Source organism: Triturus cristatus, chromosome 2_1 (assembly GCF_964204655.1).
Source record: "Triturus cristatus chromosome 2_1, aTriCri1.1, whole genome shotgun sequence".
In the NCBI taxonomy this organism is placed as follows: Eukaryota; Metazoa; Chordata; class Amphibia; order Caudata; family Salamandridae; genus Triturus; species Triturus cristatus.
In genome coordinates, this window is record NC_140581.1 from 86,584,902 (window position 1) to 86,601,850 (window position 16,949).

General features: G+C 48.4%; 1 protein-coding gene across 3 annotated transcripts in view; it reads right to left on the reverse strand.

Moving 5' to 3' along the window:
* LOC146863805 (phospholipid-transporting ATPase ID-like) overlaps positions 1 to 16,949 on the reverse strand; it is a 696,782-nt gene that overhangs the window by 30,844 nt on the left and 648,989 nt on the right. For all 3 annotated transcript variants that reach the window (XM_085628123.1, XM_085628125.1, XM_085628124.1), the window contains exon 24: positions 6,477 to 6,560. In XM_085628123.1, the coding sequence (XP_085484249.1) occupies positions 6,477 to 6,560 (84 nt within the window). The remainder of the gene's footprint in view (positions 1 to 6,476; positions 6,561 to 16,949) is intronic.

Consider the following 16,949-nt stretch of genomic DNA (forward strand, 5'->3'; position numbering starts at 1 on the left):
CTGACATGCCTCATGCAAGCTGTTTATGCTCGGTGAGGTCCTGTACTTATGTTCAATCACAGGTCGAGTCCTAGCTTGATGAATCAGTCTTTCATCCTTCTGGGGTAGATGATCTGTACCGAGTTGAGTCATAGTTACACCAAGAGGTAGTGTGCCCCATTGTGAGTGCTACATAAATTGTTATTATTTGTCCAAGCCAATAACATGCCGAGGCCTTGCTCGTAGACCGAGGTTCTGTCCTCATATCAGTAATGGGGTCTCATCGTAACGAAGGGGAACAAGGCTTTGTATATCTAGATCCGTGCTACATCTGCCCACCAGAGAGGATCCAAACTAGCACTTTAGAACAACCACTGACCATGTAAATCTTTCCCTTTTGAAGGCTTTGTACACAAAGTTGTCCCGTGTGGATATCCCCAAGATCTGGCAGAGGGTCCTCCATTACGGACCAAAGTTGGAGGCCCTTGGATGGTAGGGATAGAAGCTCTATCGACTAGTACAAAATGAAATATTTTAGGGGATGAAGAGATATTTTTGAGTGGTTTGTGCCTCTGTGTTAATTGCTAAAGAAGTGCCCCTCCGAAGACTAACAGAAGCATCACCAGGCAAGTGCAGGAAATATCTATCAGAGAGATGCAGGATTTTTCTAAAAATGTAAAGGGAGACCAAACTTGACCATTATGTGACCTTATGCAAGGCTAGGTTTTAGGGCCATGTCCTGACAGCAGCTTAGTTAAGGCATTATTTACAAGTAATTGCTCAACACGTGACCACCCGCTTAAGGCACATACTCAAGAAACAGCCTCAACCAGGAAGGAACCCAAGGTCTGCTGCTGCAAACACAACTTGCGTCTGGCAAGGCTACCCTTGTGTGCTTGCAGCCACCATGTCACTGTATCGGTAAGTTATTGCGGCTCGATTCTAAGCATTGTCTAAAACTGCCTCCTTTCTCAAGCTACAGAAAACAGCAAGCTCCCTTCTCTCAAATCTGGGGGCACTTTCTTTGCTACGAACAGATAAAGATATTTTCTATCACCGAGTTTCTGATCTATCTTTCAAATAATTTTGAGTCATGCTGCTACGTCATGGAGGATGTAATTGTGTAGGAGGTATATTTGGGGATTAGCGAGGATCAATTACTAACATATTACTTATCTTCACTAATGTAAATCTTGGGTATGTTATCCCAAAATTCAATACCCAAGGAAAACAGTTATCAAAACAATCTTAAATAAGAAAACCTGAAATCACAAGATAATAATAGCTGTTATACAGCCTCTATATCACATTGATTATATCACATGGCAATAATATCACATCCACTACATTGAGCTAAACTCCACATTGCAAGTAAGCCCAGCTAAGATGATACGGGAGTAAGAATAACAATGATATCCTTGCCTTGATGATGTAGTGGTAGCCAATGCGGCGGGCGAGATATTATTCTAGGTCAATATTACCCACCTCCATTTAGTGCCATACAGTGAGTGTTTCTAAGGCACCCGTAGGTGGCGGGTAGCACGCAAGTGTTAAATCTGACAGCATCCAAAGATATTTCTCTTGGGCTCTCCGGTGATCCAGTTACTTGTGCAAAGTAGACTCCCTGCCTAGGACTGCATAAAGGAATCTTATGAAGCATCTTTGGAAAATGATTATCTTCGATTCTTGGTGAAAGTATATATGCAGGCAGCTGCTCTTCCATGGGCCCCTTGCCTCTGGCTGATGTTGGGGAATATTACATTTGATGCGCATATGATTTTCATTACATGCGGGGCAGAAGCAGTATCTGAATATGAGTTATCTGATTGTGAAAGTAGCAAAAAACACTTTTTTTTAAATGAGTAAAAGGGAGTAACAGTGTCTCTTTAAGTACTTCAAGTCTCTTTAAGTACCAAGCATGCATTCCACACAACCCTTTCCATGCAATGGGCTTCAGCGTCATGGCTAAAGCTATCACAAGGTAACCCATATTACTTACTGGGCGCGCTCCGTGTCCATCTCCGCTGGTCGTATTAGTGAACAAAGGATAGAAACAAACATGGATCGTCATCGTATATCCCACATATTCTGTGTTGTACATGGTGCTGGGACTCCGAGGATTAGAGTCAACAGATTCAAAAGTTACATTACAAAGAGTACGATAAGTCTCAATGACAAACCACACCCATTTCAGCACAGCTGCAGTGTAGTGTCCTCGCTTGGATGCAGGGGGGTAGGGGGCCAGGGGGGAGGGCTACGATGCTGTAGAGAGTCTAGTCTATTAAATTAGGGTTTGAACAGATTGCCCAGTAGACCCTCTCTTTCTTTCCCCTCGCCTCTTTTGATTTCCAATTGCTTGGTAGCATCACATCTGGACTCATCTGTTTCAGTCCTTTCTGCTTCATTCCCTTTTCTGACCCACACATTCACACACTTCCTTTTCCACAGTCTTCATCTGATTCTACTGCACAGCCCCATTCACTTCTTTGCTTCTTATCTCTCCTGGACTCGCCTGCGTACCTATCCACACCTTGCGACTTCTGGGCACATTTCCTTCATCATTCTGCTTGAATTACTGTTTCGTTGTTTTCTTATCAAGTAAGCCCAATCCTGCGATGATGAAACCAGCACTTCGTTCTCCTAGAGCATCACAGTGAAATGTTCTGTGAGCGAGTGCTCCTTATACACTGAAGCAACGGTTGGAGGTGGACGCTGGAGGTGGGGCCGGCAGCGAGGGTGCCTTGTGCACTGAAGCAATGGTTGGAGGTGGACGCTGGAGGTGGTGCTGGCAGCGAGGGCGCCTTGTGCACTGAAGCAATGGTTGGAGGTGGACGCTGGAGGTGGGGCTGGCAGCGAGGGCGCCTTGTGCACTGCAGCAATGGTTGGAGCTGGACGCTGGACGTAGGGCTGGCAGCGAGGGCGCCTTGTGCACTGAAGCAACGGTTGGAGATGGATGCTGGAGGTGGGGTTGGCAGCGAGGGCGCCTTGTGCACTGAAGCAACGGTTGGAGAGGGACGCTGGAGGTGGGGCTGGCAGCGAGGGTGCCTTGTGCACTGAACCAATGGTTGGAGGTGGACGCTGGAGGTGGGGCTGGCAGCGAGGGCGCCTTGTGCACTGCAGCAATGGTTGGAGCTGGACGCTGGACGTAGGGCTGGCAGCGAGGGCGCCTTGTGCACTGAAGCAACGGTTGGAGATGGACGCTGGAGGTGGGGTTGGCAGCGAGGGCGCCTTGTGCACTGAAGCAACGGTTGGAGAGGGACGCTGGAGGTGGGGCTGGCAGCGAGGGTGCCTTGTGCACTGAAGCAATGGTTGGAGGTGGATGCTGGAGGTGGGGCTGGCAGCGAGGGCGCCTTGTGCACTGCAGCAATGGTTGGAGCTGGACGCTGGACGTAGGGCTGGCAGCGAGGGCGCCTTGTGCACTGAAGCAACGGTTGGAGATGGACGCTGGAGGTGGAGCTGGCAGCGAGTGCGCCTTGTCCACTGAAGCAACGGTTGGAGGTGGACGCTGGAGGTGGGGCTAGCAGCGAGGGCGCCTTGTGCACTGAAGCAATGGTTGTAGGTGGATGCTGGAGGTGGGGCTGGCAAGAGGGCACCTTGTACACTGAAGCAACGGTTGGAGGTGGACACTGGAGGTGGGGATGGCAGCGAGGGGGCCTTGTGCACTTAAGCAACGGTTGGAAATGGACGCTGGAGGTGGAGCTGGCAGCGAGGGCACCTTGTGCACTGAAGCAAACATTGAAGGTGGACACTGGAGGTGGGGCTGGCAGAGGGGGCCTTGTGCACGTAAGCAATGGGTGGAAATGGACGGTGGAGGTGGAGCTGGCAGCGAGGGCACTTTGTTCACTGAAGCAAACATTGGAGGTGGATGCTGGAGGTGGGGCTAGCAGCGAGTGCGCCTTGTGGCCTGAAGCAGCGGTTGGAGGTGGACGCTGGAGGTGGGGCTGGCAAGAGGGCACCTTGTACACTGAAGCAACGGTTGGAGGTGGACCCTGGAGGTGGGGCTGGCAGCGAGGGCGCCTTGTGCACTGAAGCAACGGTTGGAGGTGGACCCTGGAGGTGGGGCTGGCAGCGAGGGTTCATTGTGCACTGAAGCAATGGTTGGAGGTGGACGCTGAAGGTGGGGCTGTCAGCGAGGGCGCCTTGAGCAATGAAGCAACAGTTTGAGGTGGACACTGGAGGTGGGGCTGGCAACGAGGGCTCCTTGTGCACTGAAGCAACGGTTGGAGGTGGACGCTGGAGGTGGGGCTGGCAGCGAGGGCGCCTTGTGCACTGGAGCAACGGTTGGAGGTGGACGCTGGAGGTGGGGCTGGCAGCGAGGGCTCCTTGTGCACTGAAGCAACGGTTGGAGGTGGACGCTGGAGGTGGGGCTGGCAGCAAGGGCACCTTGTGCACTGAAGCAAACATTGGAGGTGGACGCTGGAGGTGGGACTGGCAGCAAGGGCACCTTGTGCACTGAAGCAACGGTTGGAGGTGGATGCTAGAGGTGGGTCTGGCAGGGAGGGCGCCTGGTGCACTGAAGCAACGGTTGGAGGTGAACGCTGAAGGTGGAGCTGTCAGCGAGGGCGCCTTGTGCAATGTAGCAACAGTCTGAGGTAGACGCTGGAAGTGGGGCTGGCAGCGAGGGCTCCTTGTGCACTGAAGCAACGGTTGGAGGTGGACCCTAGAGGTGGGGCTGGCAGCGAGGGCACCTTGTGCACTGAAGCAATGGTTGGAGGTGGACGCTGGAGGTGGGGCTGGCAGCGAGGGCGCCTTGTGCACTGGAGCAACGGTTGGAGGTGGACGCTAGAGGTGGGGCTGGCAGAGGGTGCCTTGTGCACTGAAGCAATGGTTGGAGGTGGAAGCTGGAGGTGGGGCTGGCAGCGAGGGCGCCTTGTGCACTGAAGCAATGGTTGGAGATGGACGCTGGACGTAGGGCTGGCAGCGAGGGCGCCTTGTACACTGAAGCAACGTTTGGAGATGGACGCTGGAGGTGGGGTTGGCAGCGAGGGTGCCTTGTGCACTGAAGCAACGTTTGGAGAGGGACGCTGGAGGTGGGGCTGGCAGCGAGAGCGCCTTGTGCACTGAAGCAATGGTTGGACATGGACGCTGGAGGTGGGGCTTGTATCAGCAGACTTTAAATCGAAAATTGGAGATACATATGTACTACACCATGAATGCGACATTATCAACCTTGGACGCAAACACAGGTCAGGTGTAGCAACCACTGTGGCTGGCTTGCCCTTTGTTACACTTTGCACTGCCCTTGCAACCTCTGGTCTCAGCACCATGAAGGCAAAGGCATGAAAGCATGTATCTACATGACAAGTTTACAATTCCTTGTCAAAATCTAGTCCCTCAGAAGGAAACAAAAGGCTGCTGATGAGACAAGGGTGAGACATAGTCTGCACACTGTGCTGTCACCAGTGATCAAATGGTGTGTGGTGTCACTCTCGCTGCCCCTGCTACTTTAGTGAACCAACATCAATGAATAGAGCATCCATGTGTAGTGAGATTGTTCATTTAAATCATGCTCTGCTGCTTATATATTGATGCAAATACACAGTCCGGTTCGTACTCTCGACCGAATATGGAGATCAAATCTAGACAGATATTACACTGCAACAAAGGCCTTAGCCTGGCCAGTTCGAATACCCTTCTCGTTCAGCCTACTGCACATTCACAGTGAAGGTCGAGGAAGGAATGAAGTCAACCCTCCTCCCTCACCCCTCCCCCCCACTACCCCATTCGCCTCTCAGTAGTGCAGTGACTGCAGCCTGTGGCACCTACTGATGGGCTGTGCTGGCTAAGCAGACCTGCTGTTGTTTAACAAAGGGTCCTGGGCTCTGCCAGGGGGGTTAGTCAGGGGATTAATTTGGAGTAGAAGTGGCCACAGTTTCACAGCACCTGGGCTGGAAAACTCCTTAAACCAGCTCTGTCTGAGGTAGTACTGGATACTGTCATCAGACATGTGGATTTGGAATTAGTGATGGAGGATGTTATCAGACACGGAGTGGTGGCAAAATGTAAACAAAAGGAGGAATGTACTACCTGTTGTAGTGTTTCAAATATGGATAACAAAGGCCCCTCATTTGGAACTAGAACAGAATAGTGTTGAAACCTAGCAATATAGTTCTGGTCACATAGAGTGGAGTCACCATGAACTTTTTTTTAAATATTCTCAAAGCATTGAAATTGGACTGAAGAGAGAATCCTAAAACCGTACAACATGAGCTAAGCGTATGACAGCCGCATGCGTAAGAAAGCGTGACTTGTTCAACAATTTGTTTTCAAAGCTAAAAAAGATCTTAAATTAAAAGTCTCTTGTTCCATTTGTCAAAGATTATTGTTTACCTCTTCTGTTAAAGTGGCTCAGAAAACTAGAACATTTGCTATGGTTTATATCCGTCACTTAGCGCTTCTTTTATTTCCAGCATTAAAGCACCAGAGACACAATTGACTACACAGCTAAACCTTAGGAAGAAACCCAGAAGGACAAGACACTGAAAAGACTCACTTACCTGGTCAAAGAGACTCATCCCCAGCACTGGCAGTGAGGTGTACACCAGATTGTATAGGGTTATGAACCATTCATCGTACACAGTCTGCAGAGAGAACACAAAGAGGAAACCAGTTAGCAAACCAGAGACACGATCAATGGACCTAGGCGATGATTTCAAGTATGGCGAGCATCTGTCAGGCCTCCATGTTGCCTCCATCTTTCCGGACAAAGTCCACCCTCCAGTCTTCGAGAGTTTGATCTTGTCCATTGAATGCATTGGGTGCAAGGCTGTAGTTTAGGGTCTAGAAGACAGACCTGTTCATCTGTTCCTAGTCGCGTCACTCATTCATTGCCTACTCAATGTTTGTTTTTCATTGTAAGGCGCCCTAAAAACTTCATGGTGCCTGAGCACTATTTATAAATGCCAAATAAAAAATAATTTGGGCCTGAAGCACACACGAACAAGCCAGAAAAGGGATTTTCTACTCTGCGGTAGCTGAGGATCAGTACTATGAGCACCTTACAGAATCTCGAGAGATACAATAGTGGTAGCTTGTGTGTGCTTCTTCAAATCTGAATAAAGGCGCTGTTTACTGCTCTGTGTAACAAATACAGGACCTGTGGGTGAGACAGCCCCTCCTCACTGAATAGACCACCATGTATGGAAAATAAAAAAATATATGTATGTATGTATGTATTTATGCAGGTATGTATATGGTATTTCTATCACCTGAACCTAGCCAAAAGGCAGAGGAGCATAGTACAGGGTCAAAGACAAGCATAAAGTCGGCGAGTAATAGAAGAGGTGGCCGGGTTGTAAACAGTTAGTGCAATGGGATGTAGTGCTCTTTAAAGAGGTGAGTTTTTAACTCTTTCCTAAATTTGATCAGCGCTGGGGAGGTCCTGATGGACAAAGCGATGTTGTTCCAAAGCCCACATGCATAGATGGAAAGGACCTGCTGCCTTGGGTATTCTCTTTTAAACTTCTTAGTCTGCAGTCTGATGGTTTCTTGGCTGCACGTGTGTCGAGAACCTTCTGAGAAAGTGAGCTTGTCTGCAAGAAAAATGTGGGTGCTGGTCGTGATGGTTTTGTAAACGATGCAGCTCGTTTTTAGGATGGTGGGGGTGCGGCAGAAACCAAAGGACTTCTCATCTAGATGGGGACGATGTGATCATATTTCTTCAGGCTTTGGATGCGATGTGCTGTGGTGTATAAGATGCCCTTAAGAGGTGCCAATGCAGAGTCTGGGAGGCTGTGTCACAGGGTGTTACAGGTGCGAGAGTATGAGGGCTAGAACTACAGTATAAAAACACTTTCCGGAAAAAACGGTTTCGCGTTCTTCAGAAGAGAGAGATGGTTCCAGGTCATCTTAGATTTTTTGGCAATGTGTCCCTTATGGGTTAGGGTGGTGTCGAGGGTGAATCCCAGTGATTTGGCATTCAGTGAAAGATGGGGTTCGAAGCCATCAAGGTTCATGTCATTGAGCCAGATTTGTACTGTTTCTTGTTTGCTGTTTTTGGCAAATAACAGGATTTCGGTCTTGTTTGGGTTGCGTTTCAGCTACGTACTGGATAACTAGGTCTTGCTGACGTGTAGGCCATGTTTAAGGCATTGGGTATCTGAAGTAGAGGAGACTTCCAAATAGAGCTGTGTAGCATCGGCGTATTAGTGACTCTTGATGCTGCTATCTCTGAGCAGAGCACCGAGTGGCTCCATGTAGAGGGTGAAGAGGACAGGAGACAGTCTGGAGCTCTGGAGGACTCTGCAGGTGATGGGGATCTTTTTTAGGCCTATAGGGGCCCGTGCAAATGAACTGTTGTTGGTTGGAAAGGTAGGAGGAGAACCAGTGAAGGACATTCAGTGAATGCTATTTGAGACACTAGAGAAGGATGATTGACTGTACTGAAGGCAGCTGAGAAGTTCAGCAATATCAGGAGGCAGGAGTCATCTTCATCTGTGTTGAAGAGGGCATGCAGATGCTACAGCAAGGTGGTGTCTGCATGCTGCAGCGTGATTGGAAGCCAGACCGGTAGTCTCATGCTGAAGATGTTTAGCCTTGATGTGATCTTGGAGTTGAACGTAAACTGCTTTTTCAATGATCCCGCTGATGAATGCTAGGTTAGTGATCCGTCAGTCGTTGGTGAGGTCATTAGGGTCTAGTGTAGGTTCCTTTATGAGTAGAAAGATCTGGTGTGTCTTAAGACCTTCTGTGAAGGACCCTCGAGTGATGGAGGCAAAGGTACTGGGGAGTAGGGTGGGGCAAGTCATATAGATGAGTTACTGGATAGATGCTCTGTATCTACGACTTCAGGTCTAATGGCAGAAAGCTATCAGGTGGTTTTACATGACTGGACATGGGTATCCAGATTGACTACACTGTGAATCAGCTAACTATAACATAACTGGAAATTAGATAAATTGGTTGAGCAAGGAAAAATGATTGGACTGTAAGTAGTGTTCACTCTACCTATTTTGTTTGTTGAGTCATTAATAAATAAGTAAATCATTCTTACTCTTATTGTTTGTATAAATATGGCACATAATTAATATTTTATTTTTTGTAAAATACCAAAGAGTGAGGTGAGTGAAAGAGAGAGAGACAGAGACAGAGACAGAGAGAGAGAGAGAGAGAGAGAGAGAAAGATAGAGAGAGGAGATAAAGAGAAAGGAGAGAGACAGAGAAAGAGATAGAGTGAGTTTATGTGGATGCGTACAGCTTACGCTGCCTGTTCTCCACCTGTTCTATGACAGTAAGAAGCTTTGCCTGCTGTACCACTGCAAAACCTATTGTGTTTTGATTATAGAAGTATGTGTGGCCGATGCCTTTTCTGTACCTGTTCTATGTGTAGGGGTAGTTTGTTCTGATTCATCTGCTGTACCTGCTCTGTGTATATAAGGAAATATTGAAGTGCTGCTGCTCACATTACATCATGTTGTGTGAGTGTGAGGGACTCTTGCACTGCTGCTGCTCACATTACATCATGTTGTGTGAGTGTGAGGGACTCTTGCACTGCGGCTGCCCATGTTACATCAGGTTGTGTGAGTGTGAGGGACTCTTGCAATGCGCCTGCTGCCCATGTTACATCAAGCTGTGTGAGGGACTGTTGCACTGCTGCTTCCCATGTTACAACAGGTTTTGTGAGAGGGAGTGTGAGGGACTCTTGCAATGCTGCTGCCCATGTGACATCAGGTTGTATGAGTGTGAGGGACTCTTGCACTGCTGCTGCCCATGTGACATCAGGTCGTGGGAGTGGGAGGGACACTTGCACTGCTGCAGACCATGTTACATCAGGTTGTGGGAGTGTGAGGGACTCATGCATTGCTGCAGCCCATGTTACATCAAGCTGTGTGAGGGACTGTTGCACTGCTGCTTCCCATGTTACAACAGGTTTTGTGAGAGGGAGTGTGAGGGACTCTTGCAATGCTGCTGCCCATGTGACATCAGGTTGTATGAGTGTGAGGGACTCTTGCACTGCTGCTGCCTATGTGACATCAGGTTGTATGAGTGTGAGGGACTCTTGCACTGCTGCTGCCCATGTGTCATCAGGTTGTATGAGTGTGAGGGACTCTTGCACTGCTGCTGCCCATGTGACATCAGGTTGTATGAGTGTGAGGGACTCTTGCACTGCTGCTGCCCATGTGACATCAGGTTGTATGAGTGTGAGGGACTCTTGCACTGCTGCTGCCCATGTGACATCAGGTTGTGGGAGTGGGAGGGACTCTTGCACTGCTGCTGCCCATGTGACATCAGGTTGTGGGAGTGGGAGGGACACTTGCACTGCTGCAGCCCATGTTACATCAGGTTGTTGTGTGAGTGTGAGGGACTCTTGCAGTGCTGCTGCTGCCCATGTTACATCAAGCTGTGTGAGGGACTGTTGCACTGCTGCTGCCCATGTTACAACAAATTGTGTGAGAGGGAGTGTGAGGGACTCTTGCACTGCTGCTGCCCATGTGACATCAGGTTGTGTGAGGGACTCTTGCACTGCGGCTGCCCATGTTACATCAGGTTGTTGTGTGAGTGTGAGGGACTCTTGCACTGCTGCTGCCCATGTGACATCAGGTTGTGGGAGTGGGAGGGACACTTGCACTGCTGCTGCCTATGTGACATCAGGTTGTATGAGTGTGAGGGACTCTTGCACTGCTGCTGCCCATGTGACATCAGGTCGTGGGAGTGGGAGGGACACTTGCACTGCTGCAGCCCATGTTACATCAGGTTGTGTGAGTGTAAGGGACTCTTGCAATGCGCCTGCTGCCCATGTTACATCAAGCTGTGTGAGGGACTGTTGCACTGCTGCTTCCCATGTTACAACAGGTTTTGTGAGAGGGAGTGTGAGGGACTCTTGCAATGCTGCTGCCCATGTGACATCAGGTTGTATGAGTGTGAGGGACTCTTGCACTGCTGCTGCCTATGTGACATCAGGTTGTATGAGTGTGAGGGACTCTTGCACTGCTGCTGCCCATGTGTCATCAGGTTGTATGAGTGTGAGGGACTCTTGCACTGCTGCTGCCCATGTGACATCAGGTTGTATGAGTGTGAGGGACTCTTGCACTGCTGCTGCCCATGTGACATCAGGTTGTATGAGTGTGAGGGACTCTTGCACTGCTGCTGCCCATGTGACATCAGGTTGTGGGAGTGGGAGGGACTCTTGCACTGCTGCTGCCCATGTGACATCAGGTTGTGGGAGTGGGAGGGACACTTGCACTGCTGCAGCCCATGTTACATCAGGTTGTTGTGTGAGTGTGAGGGACTCTTGCAGTGCTGCTGCTGCCCATGTTACATCAAGCTGTGTGAGGGACTGTTGCACTGCTGCTGCCCATGTTACAACAAATTGTGTGAGAGGGAGTGTGAGGGACTCTTGCACTGCTGCTGCCCATGTGACATCAGGTTGTGTGAGGGACTCTTGCACTGCGGCTGCCCATGTTACATCAGGTTGTTGTGTGAGTGTGAGGGACTCTTGCACTGCTGCTGCCCATGTGACATCAGGTTGTGGGAGTGGGAGGGACACTTGCACTGCTGCAGCCCATGTTACATCAGGTTGTTGTGTGAGTGTGAGGGACTCTTGCAGTGCTGCTGCTGCCCATGTTACATCAAGCTGTGTGAGGGACTGTTGCACTGCTGCTGCCCATGTTACAACAAGTTGTGTGAGAGGGAGTGTGAGGGACTCTTGCACTGCGGCTGCCCATGTTACATCAGGTTGTGTGAGTGTGAGGGACTCTTGCACTGCTGCTGCCCATGTGACATCAGGTTGTGGGAGTGTGAGGGACTCATGCATTGCTGCAGCCCATGTTACATCAAGCTGTGTGAGGGACTGTTGCACTGCTGCTATCCATGTTACATCAGGTTGTGCGAGTGTGAGGGACTCTTGCTCTACTGTTGTACATGTTACATCAGGTTGTGCGAGTGTGAGGGACTCTTGCACTGCTGCAGCCCATGTTACGTCGAGTTGCGTGAGAGGGAGTGTAAGGGACGTTTGCACTGCAGCTGCTCATGTTACATCAGGTTGTGTGAGTGTGAGGGACTCTTGCACTGCTTCAGCCAGAGCTGCACTTGTTTTGTGTGTAAGGAACATTTTCAACGTTTCTCCTTCTCAATGTGATACAATCAGCAATGTTCAGAAGCGCTGCCACATTGACTACAACCCTGCCACACTGGCACATGAAGCATAGCCCTGGCACACTGAGCATACCCCTGGCACACTGACACAGTGAGCGTAGCCCTGGCACACTGAGCATACACCTGGCACACTGACATGCTGAGCATAGCGCTGGCACACTGAGCATAGCCCTGGCACACTAAATATAGCCCTGGCACACTAGCACACTGAACATAGCCCTGGCACACTGAGCATACCCCTGGCACACTGACACAGTGAGCGTAGCCCTGGCACACTGAGCATACCCCTGGCACACTGACACAGTGAGCGTAGCCCTGGCACACTGAGCATACCCCTGCCACACTGGCACATGAAGCATAGCCCTGGCACACTGAGCATACCCCTGGCACACTGACACAGTGAGCGTAGCCCTGGCACACTGAGCATACCCCTGGCACACTGACACAGTGAGCGTAGCCCTGGCACACTGAGCATACCCCTGCCACACTGGCACATGAAGCATAGCCCTGGCACACTGAGCATACCCCTGGCACACTGACACAGTGAGCGTAGCCCTGGCACACTGAGCATACACCTGGCACACTGACATGCTGAGTATAGCCCTGGCACACTGAGAATAGCCCTGGCACACTAAATATAGCCCTGGCACACTGAGCATACCCCTGGCACACTAGCACACTGAACATAGCCCTGGCACACTATCACACTGAGCATATCCCAGGTACACTAGCACACAGAGTATAGCCCTGGACACTGAGCATAGCCCTGGCACACTGAGCATAGCCCTGGCACACTGACACATTTAGCATCAAATTTTTGAACAAACATCCAAAGAATATTTGACAGGCAGTCAGGTGGACAGGCAGTCAGGTGTACAGGCAGTCGGGTATACAGGCAGTCGGGTATACAGGCAGTCAGCTGTACAGACACTCAGATGTGGGTCAGGATACAGTTCTCTAACACGAGAGAGGAACGTTGAGAAAGAGAAGCTGCATTTCTGGTGGCATTGTTTGCTGGAGTAAGAAGGTTTATGGGATGTTAACTAACCTAGTAAAATGATGGACATAATGTTTGCTGGCAGAGCAGTATTGTGTTGTGCTGAACAGTGTTGCAATTTCGACTATCATAGATCTATGACTGGCCTTTTTTCTGGTGGAAGCGTTTCAAAGTTACATTAAAGTTTTTTTTTTCCAACTGCAGCCCTTCCACATGAAACCATAACTTACTGCCTGTAAGGAACCCCTCAGCTAGACTATGGAGAAGAGATGGCACGGTGCCAAAACAGAAGCATCACACAGGCAAACTTGTTGCAGAGAACAATCTAAATGTCTACAAAAAGTTCTAGTAAGAAATACATATTTAAAAAATGAGGAAATGGACAGAAATAGTGCAGATAGAGATAGATATCCTGTTGTAATAAGAGCCAAATCATGCAGCACAGTTGACTAAATTATATGGCAAGAAAAAGTAAATTATGCGGCATAATGCAACAAAATTTGTAACAGTATTACTTCATTATTTTGACATTTTTACACCTGCTAACACTGTCTTGGCATAGGTTGCACCTCATTAGTACCAGTTAAACACCCTAATATAGCAATAAGCAACAGAAAGCTGACCAGTCAACCTTTGCCAAGGGCCTTACACTGCGCAGCAACACACGTTGCTGCATTTTTTTAAAATTTTGAACCGTTTGAGCTCGAAACAACATTTTTATTTGTGAAAATCTGCAGATTATGCTGCGGGTGATAGATTATGTGGCAAATGCGACAAATTCATAATTATGTGAAAAATGCCACAGACGCACAATCGCATAATTCCAGTGAACCTGATTTTGATGCATGGTGGTTTCAAGCATAGATTGGCAGTAGGCAAAGTGTATACAGCTGAACGTGGATCTAACTTATTGGGGTGGGGAGACCAGAAAGACCTAGGCATTATATTAGACTCCAAACCAGAAAATCGTGTGCTATTAATGTATTGGTGGTGATGATATATGGAAGGAGTTTCCCAATGTCTTCACGAATCATTGGGCCTCTTGAAAAACTTCAAACATAAAATCGAGCTTAAAGATCATGCTGTCCCGATACTTCATAAAGTATGCTTTATGCACCTACTCATGAAGGGACCACTTGATTGTCTTCCATAGAGCTCTCAGCATTCCAATGTGCTAATATAGCCTTAAAGTCCGTTACTGGTTGTTAAAGGCCCTGAACATGAGTAACGAGGGTGAGGGCCTTTAACAACCAGAATAGCCCGAGGCAGACGGAGTGCTCAACATTCCAATGTTCTAATTATCATTCTTATCTCTGCCCCTCTCCTACTGACTTTCTTCAGGAATTCTTCTGAGGCAACCAGCCAGGAGACACCACAGTAAGGCCATTATCATAAGAAAATGAGACTCTCTTCAGTCTGGAATATTTAAATATTCTTATAAAATCAACATGAATAGACCATACATAAATAGACTATTTTCCATATTTAAAACTATGTATGAAAACTGATGGCAGTGGCTGCCACCACTCTCTGACTGAGTACTGAGAGCTCAGATAGACTTTTACTGGTGAGTAAGAACCACTGCGAGGCTGCAGCACGTAACATGGCTCTGCAGAACACAGAAGCATATTATCCGGACTGTGGCGATAAGCAACCTTGCGCCACATAACTAAGCACATGTCGGACGAGCAGTAGTAGCCAGCATGGCTCGCTGGGGGCAGTCACGGGGGGGAGTCAAGCGGGTAGAGGGGGGTCACACAGGGAGGGGGAGGTCATAATTAAAAAAATATACATTTCATTCAAACATACCTTTCAGCCGGGTCATGCGTCTTCTCTCCTCCTGCTCTCCTGTCTCCGATAGGAACAGGAAGCATGCAGCCAGGTTCCCTCCCCAAAGCCAATCAGAACACTGTAATGCAGCGTTGTGATTGGTCGGGATGGCATACAGCCAGGGGCTAGTGGGGTGGGCATGTTCTCCATGCAGGCTGCATTGCAGACTGCATGGAGAAGGGCACATGGAGTGCGCATGACTGGTTTGGGTGGCCCGAGAGGACAAACCCCTCCTGCCCTGCTCAGAGAGCAGCGCAGCCCCACCCACCTGCCCGCCCGCAAAGCAAACATAAAATGGTAATAACTCAAAGTTATTACCATTTTATGTTTTGGCTTCTCACAGTGCGAGAAAGCAGTGGGGCGACGCTCCTCAAAAGCAGAGTAGCCGCCCCTGCTAACGAGGCAGCACAGTCCGTAACCCTAGATGTACAATGTACCCCCTCAGCATAAGACAGCAGACTGACTCCATGCCTGACAAGTTCTGCCACAATGAAAGTAAAGGGAACCCTAAACAGAGGTTAAGATAGCCGAGGTGAGCTCATCAGGCCACAGCTGACTTCAAACCAAGGGACCAAGAAGAAAAAGAGACTGGTGAAACCCCACTGGCAGAGGGAACCTGTCAGACTGCCCAGCCAGGCCTCCTCACCATGGGCGTGTGCCAGAGACGGTGCCGCTCAGGCACATTTATTGTTTATGATGTGCAGACAGTGTCTAGTCACCAACCAAAAGACACTTAGCAGCACACAATATTGAAAGAATAAATAAAACACAGCGACATAAAATATTAAAACTCAAACCACGGGGGCACCCCAGCTTCCTGTCACATGGTAATCAATCCACTGGGCTCAGCTTAGTAATATTAGTGAGTGAAAAATGTTTCAGACCCACTTCTTTCAGTCTGTTTTCTTTTCTCCTGTACAGGTTTTCTTCACCACGGGTCAAAGCTGCGTCGAGGTTCCGCAGCTCACAAACCTGCACTTGCCATTTCAGCCATCTGTTTACGCCTGGATGCCGACTGCTTGCATTAAAGGTCTTAAACTTCTATCAAGACTGTCTTATAGCATGAAGTACCTTACGACTGGACCACTAGATGGCAGTATTTTACTGAGTTAAGAATGTGAAGAATGCACAGTAGAGTTCTGGTGTCCTCATGTCAAACAGGGAAAACTTGGAAAGTCAAAATGCAATGAAAGGTTGGTTGTTTTATTTTTTAACAAAATGGAGAGCTGAAGAATCGTTGTCTGCACGACAAAAAACTACTTGTTACAGATGCACTCTCCACGCAAACCTCATCCTATATAAAACAACAGTCATTGATAATGTCTCCCTAAGGCGCTATTTGAAACCACCAGGAATATGACATGGCACACTGTTGAGCCAACAAGGTGCGGGGACAAGAAGGCGCTGTCATTTTGCAATTTAGTTGCTGCGCGATACGATTTGGATTTCGTTTGGACGCATGATGGGCACATTTACAAAAGGATTCACTCTTCATTGGCCAAGACAGCTTTATTAACTTAAGCAGCAATGAAGGCCACCTAATGAGCTGAATTAAAAGAATTAAAATAATAACTGATCTCAATTATTGAATAAATTACTTATTTGGGATGCTCAGTTAAACTTTATGTCCTGAAGATGACCATGTACTATTGACAAAGGTCGAAACGCCGTCGACGCAATTGTGGCCGCAACTAATGGAGGACACATTGTTTTGTTTGTCGGAGTTCCTGTATTGTTCTGAAACTCCTGCTTTTATGTAATTTCTCCATGTCTGCCACTTGTCTGGTTATGTATGTCTATTATATGTTATATGTACCAGCTTATAATACTAAGCCTCTTGATATATTTTATAGAATAAATTGTGTATGTTCTTTCTTATATGGGCCCCTTTTCTCTTTTCCTTTTTGTATTTCGATGTGTGCATCGTTATACTTATAATTTCTGTTTCATTAATTGTTTTTATATTTTTGTGTTGTGATAATTTTATGAACACTTTGAACCATTGTTTGGACTAAATATTGAATGCCCCTGGTTCAGGTGGTTAGGGCTG